The 7,483-nt window shown below is 42.3% G+C and overlaps 1 protein-coding gene across 1 annotated transcript in view; it reads left to right on the forward strand.

The window, feature by feature from the left end:
- LOC108573539 (disks large homolog 4) overlaps window positions 1-5,483 on the forward strand; it is a 309,458-nt gene extending 303,975 nt beyond the window's left edge. The window contains exons 14-21 of the mRNA XM_017936002.1: window positions 169-299; window positions 1,570-1,611; window positions 2,538-2,636; window positions 3,763-3,912; window positions 4,424-4,596; window positions 4,683-4,792; window positions 4,874-4,965; window positions 5,293-5,483. Coding sequence (XP_017791491.1) covers window positions 169-299; window positions 1,570-1,611; window positions 2,538-2,636; window positions 3,763-3,912; window positions 4,424-4,596; window positions 4,683-4,792; window positions 4,874-4,965; window positions 5,293-5,402 — 907 coding nt within the window. The 3' untranslated portion in view covers window positions 5,403-5,483. The remainder of the gene's footprint in view (window positions 1-168; window positions 300-1,569; window positions 1,612-2,537; window positions 2,637-3,762; window positions 3,913-4,423; window positions 4,597-4,682; window positions 4,793-4,873; window positions 4,966-5,292) is intronic.
- Window positions 5,484-7,483: the final 2,000 nt, after the last annotated feature.

The following is a 7,483-nucleotide window of genomic DNA, read 5'->3' on the forward strand; positions in this document are numbered from 1 at the left end:
TAGATGTTTTTTTAATCGAAAGCCAACACGACGAATTAGAGCACACATACTACTCTGTGTGAAAAAAGAAAAAGAGAAAAAGTATCAGAGAGGAAATTTCTTTCTATCTCGAACTTCGTTTAGCGATCAGTTGACGAGTTAAAGATTCAGCTTAGTAATTCGTGACAGGTACGACGAATACGCCCAACTTCCGATTGAGCTTTTGTGTTTTTTACCATGTGAAAACGTGACATGTGTTTTGTTTTTGCCTGCTTGTGTAGGGTCGCCCACGACACCCGAGAACGAAAACGATCCTACAAGTAAGTATTTCAAGTTAGTCAACAAGAAGAAACAGGATACAATAATCACACCGATACACGTACAAACACGCGCATACACCCATAGACACGTTACAGCTACACTATACTGTCGTCGAGTAAGAAGAAGAAAAAAAAGAAAATACGAATTCGATCGAGAAACAAAGATAAAAAAAAAAAAAGAAAAAGAGATGAAAATCAAAAGGACCATAAATCAGCGACCCTCTATGATTTTTAATTACACTTCTCGAGAGGTCTCTTCTTTCGTGCATTTTCTCTTCTATGCTTGCGCCTGGCACGCTGCAACTTCATCCCTTGCACCGAGTACAAGTAGCATAATTCATAGCGTTGTTTGCCTGCGTTTTTTTTTTATCACTAACACCGTGATTGAGCAAAAGCCACCACACTTCACTCTCGACCACGCTTTCTTAACTGACTGACGTTAAAACGGGGATGGATCGTCGTAGAGTTTCAGCGCCTCCCTCGAATATGCTTGTAGAGATACTCCAGCACGCGTGTGTGTGTGTGTGTGGCGATGTAACGTTGAAAAATCGGCGATTTTTCCGACGATAAACTTGTTCGCCTTTCTCACGGTTTCTTTTCTCCCGCGTGAATCTTACGAGAGAGTTTCGGTACGTAAGAAAGAAAATTGAACTGGTGGAAAATTCGTAACGCACACTCTCCCTCCCTTTGGAGACGAGGATCAGAACTCGAGAAACTTGAGGAATCACCGCCAGTTTACGCGTTCTCGAACGTTCTCTCGGCTAAAATCTCTAAGTGAAGAAGAGAGGGGCCAGCAGCAGGTCGATTTCCAATAGATGCCGAACTTCTTCGGAGAATTCTAACTACTCTCGGAACTTCTAAGTAGAAGCACGATTATCCTGCAACTTTCTTCGATTCCTCGTGGAAGAAAACCTACAGAGAGATTGTTCGCGAAATAAATGTTCTTAGCATCGAACACACACGAATTATCGTGGTTGTCTCAATCACAGCGATTGATCAACGGAACGAGAACGGAACGCGTAACGACCGAAACTCCGCGCGTGTGTGTGTGTGTGTGTGTGTGTGTGGTACTGTTACCGCAGAGAGACGAGCGATCGTGCAGAGTATTATCACGATATGGGCCAATCAGGGCTGTTCGAAAGCTCGAGCTAGCCTCGACGGTAGGGAGAGATGATTGTTCGTGCTTAAAGCTTAATTAATCCTAGCAATTATTAACGGCCGCTTATTAGTACGCAACGTATACTGAAATATTGAACTTGTTATGTTTTAGCATTCATGCTGTGCTACACCCAGGACGACACTAACACCGAAGGTAATCACGTCTCTCTCTCTCTCTCTCTCTCTTTGTCTCTGTTTCACCCATTCCTATACATATATATTTGTATCTTCTTTCTGTCCCCTTTTTCTCTCTGTCTGCCTTTCATTTCAGTCCCCATTATGCGTTCCTACCCCCCACACCCTTGTTCCTCGTCGTTTCATCTCGGTCGCATCAATTAACAAAGCACACGTTCATTACTGCGATATAACGATCCAACCGCGGGACGAACGCATTGTTCGACAACGTCCTTTTGTCGCGGCGCGTTGTGTCACTTTTGAATGCAGCGCGCTGCCTCTCGCTGCTTCGTCGATTAACGAGCCTGCAAGGCTACTTCGAGGAAGGGACACTGAACCGAGAATGATCGGACCAATTCGATTAGAGAGTTACCTGTTACAACTAAAACCAGACACTTTTCCTTTCATTTCGAGTAACTGCCTTTTTTTTTTTTTAATTTCTTTCTTTGTTTATGATTTTTTGAGGGAGGAATTTAAACGAGCGAGAGGACTTCGTGAGTGTGCAAATGTGGAGAATGTCTTTCGGCAGTGGGTTTTCCGGAGATATGAAATGAATTGTTATGTGTGTTAAGGGTGAAACCTTGGTTGATCGGCGAATAACGCGTGAAGAAGGTGAAAATAACGAAACGATACGAGACAGAATAAAACGTCCTCCAGCTTTCGTTGAAATTTCACGCGCGGCGCGTCTCCTTCGAGAACTAATATCATCGGTCATGAAACGATTTCACGTCGGTCTCGCGGTTTTACGTTCCCGTTGGACAGGAACGGGAAAGCCTTTCATTCTCTCGTCTCCACTCTATATCTATATATATATATATATAAATATATACATCATTTTCACCGCGCAAGCTCTTCTTCTTCTTCTCTATCTGTTCCATTCACAAAAAGATCTGTCTTGCGTCGCAGGGAGTAGAGAAATTTTATATCGTGTCGAACTGCCTTATATGGAGGAACTGACGTTAGTTTATCTGGAAAAGGAGGACGATGAGAATATTAACGAGTTTAGTAAGTGATATATTACACGAACAACAAAACAGTCTAGAGTGTGTGAACAAAATACAGGAGTGAACAGCAGATACCAAGTTTTTCTTGTTTTCTTTTAGGTCCTTCACTAACACGACGTCGAAACGTAGTTTCGATCGATACTACCTCCCTTTGTTTTTTCGTTTAATTTTAATTTCTTTTTTTTCCTTTGGTTTGATTTTTGTTTTTCTTAATTTTCTCCAATTCCAACCCTTAATACATCTACGAGCACTGCCAACAAATGAAACGCCGTTGAACGCTTCGCGCAATTGGGACAGTCGCGACACGCTTTGTCTGTCTGTGTCTGTCGTTTTTTCCTTTTTTTTTTTTTTGGTTTCGTTGACGATACTAATCACCCTCATGTAGAGTTCTAACGAGAGCTGCGATTCATGCTGCGTAGATCACGAGAAACCTCGTCGCTTCTTACAATTTCGAATTCGAATTGCGACAAATTTTGACTTTCTAATATTGAAGATGCTATTTTCGAGTGGAATACAGCAAGAAACGTGTTGTTGAACGTAAGAAGCGACGCTGGTGGGTACTAAAAATCGTTACAACCACCTAGCGTCCGAGTATCGATTAAAACATTACGAACCCTTTCGCCTACGAGTGTATTAGCATAGTCGCCACACAACTAATGCCACGTCGAACTTGATACCCTTCGATCGCCTGAGTTTCTAGATATTAGGGAGCTTTACCAACCCCTGTTTATATCTCCCATTCCTCGCTTCGATCTCCTAGGTGCTAAAGCATGGATCATTTCTCATTCGAGGTGGACAATAATAATTACTGTATATTTCTTAACCGCAAACAGATTGTATACAATCGACGAAATGTAAAAATTTGATTTTTTTTTTCTCACCGATGAAAAAACAATCTCTCGTAAAATCTAGAAAGAAAAATCTCGAATTCTATAGAAACAGAATTATTCGAGTTTAGTAACGTCGTTTGATTATTCCCCCTTTATTAGCTGTTTTGAAAGAGTGCAAAAATTCTAACCCGACGTTAACAAAGAAGCTTTTTGTTTCTTTTTTTTTTTTTTTTCACACCACAAAAGCTCGGCGCAGCCGCGCGAAAAACACGAGTGTACTTATGCTGAAAATTGCAGGCAGCGAAGAAAACGTGTTGTCGTACGAGGCAGTCCAGCAGATCAACATACAATACACACGACCCGTCATTATCCTCGGCCCTCTCAAGGACCGCATCAACGACGACCTCATCTCGGAGTTCCCCGACAAATTCGGCAGCTGTGTGCCACGTGAGTATCGTCAGACTTTAATCTGGGCTCGTGCGAGATTTGGGTCACGCGTTTCATGCGGACCGTTCGCGAACAGATTTTCCCCGGGGTTTCGCGGACAACCGAGCTACTTGTTTTCTTGTTACGTTTGCGGAGGATTTCTCGTTCAACAGCAAAGTTTCACGAGTCCTGCTTTACTTCTGTACAAATTGTTTCAAGATATTTTCTAGCCTAGACTTAGGGGATATGTTGATTAACCCTTTCACTGCGGCATATTTCGATAGATCAATAGAATTTCGCTTGCTGTGCGAGATTAACTTTCTTAATTTAATTTAAGTTTACAATTTAAAAAATTTTTAGAAGTAAAATAAATTACCACTGATCCCCGCAATATCAGTTTCAAATCTACAAGGACTTTTGTAGAGTCCCAAACTTTTGGCTGTTAATGTATGCCTCTCACGATTAAACGGTTGACAATTTATCGTAATAGTTTGGTAAGAACGTTCAACGAGGGCATTCCTAATTTCCACAGACACAACGAGGAGTAGAAGAGAGTACGAGGTGGACGGCCGAGATTACCACTTCGTGGCATCCAGGGAACAGATGGAGAGGGACATTCAGAACCACTTGTTCATCGAAGCTGGACAGTACAATGACAATCTTTATGGAACGTCCGTGGCGTCTGTACGGGAAGTCGCAGAGAAAGTAAGAAAGAACAACAAGGAAAAATCGACGTAATTCGTAACGATGTCCATATATTGGAAATTAATAAAAACGATCTATCGATCCAGGGAAAACACTGTATTCTCGACGTGAGCGGAAACGCGATCAAGAGGTTGCAAGTGGCGCAGCTTTATCCCATCGCCATCTTCATTAAACCGAAATCCGTAGAGTCGGTTATGTAAGTGGCAATTCTTTCAACGAGATCACTCCGATCCTTCCGAGGACGATTTAACGAGAGATCGTTCGTTTTGATTCGCAGGGAAATGAACAAGAGGATGACCGAGGAACAAGCGAAAAAGACGTACGATCGAGCACTGAAAATGGAGCAGGAGTTCGGTGAATACTTTACTGGTGAGTGGTTTTCGATAATCTCTATTCTTTTATTTCACTTCTTAATCCGTGTCCAATTGCGTTTGGTTTCCAACGTTTCACTAGCATTGCAGCTAGCCTAAACACACCGATGTGCATTTTCCGAACTCCGATAAAACGTTGGAAATAAAGAAAAAAAAAACAATTACAGCTACGAAAGCCTCGAAATTCTATTTTTCATTGTTCGAATACCGGTAACTACCGCAAATAAAGTATCCAGATTTAAAAGTACCACTTCATTACCATAAGCACACAATTAAGAACAATTGTTAGGACAAAAGATTGAATTATTTTTTCGCTTTTCCTCAGCCGTGGTGCAAGGCGACACGCCCGAGGAGATCTACGCGAAGGTGAAGGAGGTGATCTCCGAGCAGTCAGGCCCGAACATTTGGGTACCATGCAGGGACCAGCAACTGTGACGTCCTGCCCCCCACGCTCAGCCCGGTCCGAATGCTTGGACCCTACCTCCGAGGCGTCAAGCTTAATTACTCTTAATAAAATAATCGAGTAACCACTCTAATGCCTTCCCCGTTCCCCATCCTCAGCCCATCCCCGAACCCACTCTCCGCTCCATCCTCCCCCCTGAACACACACCACAACATACACCCACCCCCCAATCGAGTAGCACAATGTCCCAGTTAAGGCGTTAGCCGCGCACCAAGCTCTTCGAAAATAATAATAATAATAATAATAATAATAAAAAGACTTCGCATCGAGTAAACGCAGACAGCCTGAGTGGAGGATTTACCCAGAGTAGAGAGCAGCAGCGAGAGGGAGATTAGTTCTATCGAGAGGATTAGATATTGTAAAACGAGTATGTTTCGAGGCGTGTTCAGAGTCTTCGTTTGAGAGTGAACTCTCGTTGACTACCGTTCAGAGCGTGTCCACGCTGTAATAACGAAGGGTTTTTATTGTTGATAGAGTGAGAAGATATATAGAGTGAAAACAATCGATGACCGGCGTGTATTCCACGCCGTTAATATAGATACGTTTTGGACGAGAGAGAGAGAGAGAGAGAGAGATCTGACACGCGCTGAATATATTAAATGGCGTTTTAATGATCCCCCTTCGACGTGAGACGAGAGGGATTCGTGTTGTAGTGTTAATACCAGAAGTGTTTCGTTGTACCACGATATTTTTCATGGTTTCCACGTGGCGAACGGGTTTGTTGAACGAGTGTGTTGACCGTCGTCGCGTACTCGTCTCCGTTAGTACGTCAGGATACGACGAATACACGGCGTGTAATAAAAAAAAAAAAAAGTAAATACAAAGCGTGTATCCTGCTCTCCTTTAGAACCGACACGTGGGTTGCTTCGTGAGTTAGATACATTTAAACACGCTACGCCTTTTTCGTTGTACACGCTATAAAACGAGGAAAAAGGACGATGAGACGAAGTTTGCGAATGGACGGACCGTCGTGTATTCGTCTGTGGAGATCGATTTTAACGCGTATGTTACGACGACTCGACCGACGGCTCAGACGAAGCTGTGATATAGGTCGAGGAGCCGTGTGTTTTACGAAAGGACTCGCGTTGCGGTTTCTCCTTGATGGAATTGCGGACCGCGACGCGTTCTCTGTATGTGTTACGTTGTATGTGTACAGTTCACGCGATCGCTTTGGGAAACGCGACCAGAATGACGACTGACAAATGAATAATAATAAAAAAAAAAAAAAGAAAACAAACAAAAAAGCTCGGCTGAAGTCGAGAGAGAAAAAGAGGTGGCGAGACGAGAAAGAGGAGAGTACGAGCGACAAAACAAAACTAAAAAAAAAAACAAAAACAAATATATAGATGTTTAAGGTAGATTCTCGTCGCGATCGTTCGTAAGACGCGCACAGCACGTTAGAAACGCTTAAAAAACAAAACAGAATTTTTCCACGCGCAAATCGCGACGACGACGACGAACTACGGAGAAGCGTAACAGAGAGAATGAATAGAGAGAAAGAGAGCGTGAGGGAGAGAAAGCGAGAGAGAGAGAGACGAGATACGCTGAAGAAAAATAAAGGCAAAAAAAAAATCAATAAAAAATAAATACTTGGCTTCACCGAACACACACTATATAAATGTATAGCTTGGTCCGGTTAATTCTGAGCGAAGTAGCGCGGTATTTTTTAATGTACTTAATTGCAATAAGAGGCGAGACAGGTGACAGAGATGGAATCGAGGATGATTCGTTTTGCCGTTTTGACAAGATGAAATAAGTTAATAAGGAAGTTTATTGCAAGTGAATATAAAAGGAAACTAGAAAAGCGAGAGAAGAGATATATTATTCTCATTTTGTCGAGAAGGTGTTGTTTGTTTTACAGAATGAAATAAGGAAAGAATTTATTATAGAACAAACGAAGAAAGAACAAGAAACGATAAAGACAAGACCCGGACGCATGTTACGAACCTCACGATTCATCAAACCTCACAGGACAAATCTCTAGATGCTAGAATAGCGATATATAATGTTTTGTACAGCTAGATTACTAAGCCAGTACTGGGTTATGTGCAAC

The sequence above is a fragment of the Habropoda laboriosa genome, unplaced genomic scaffold (genome assembly GCF_001263275.1).
Source record: "Habropoda laboriosa isolate 0110345459 unplaced genomic scaffold, ASM126327v1 scaffold148, whole genome shotgun sequence".
In the NCBI taxonomy this organism is placed as follows: Eukaryota; Metazoa; Arthropoda; class Insecta; order Hymenoptera; family Apidae; genus Habropoda; species Habropoda laboriosa.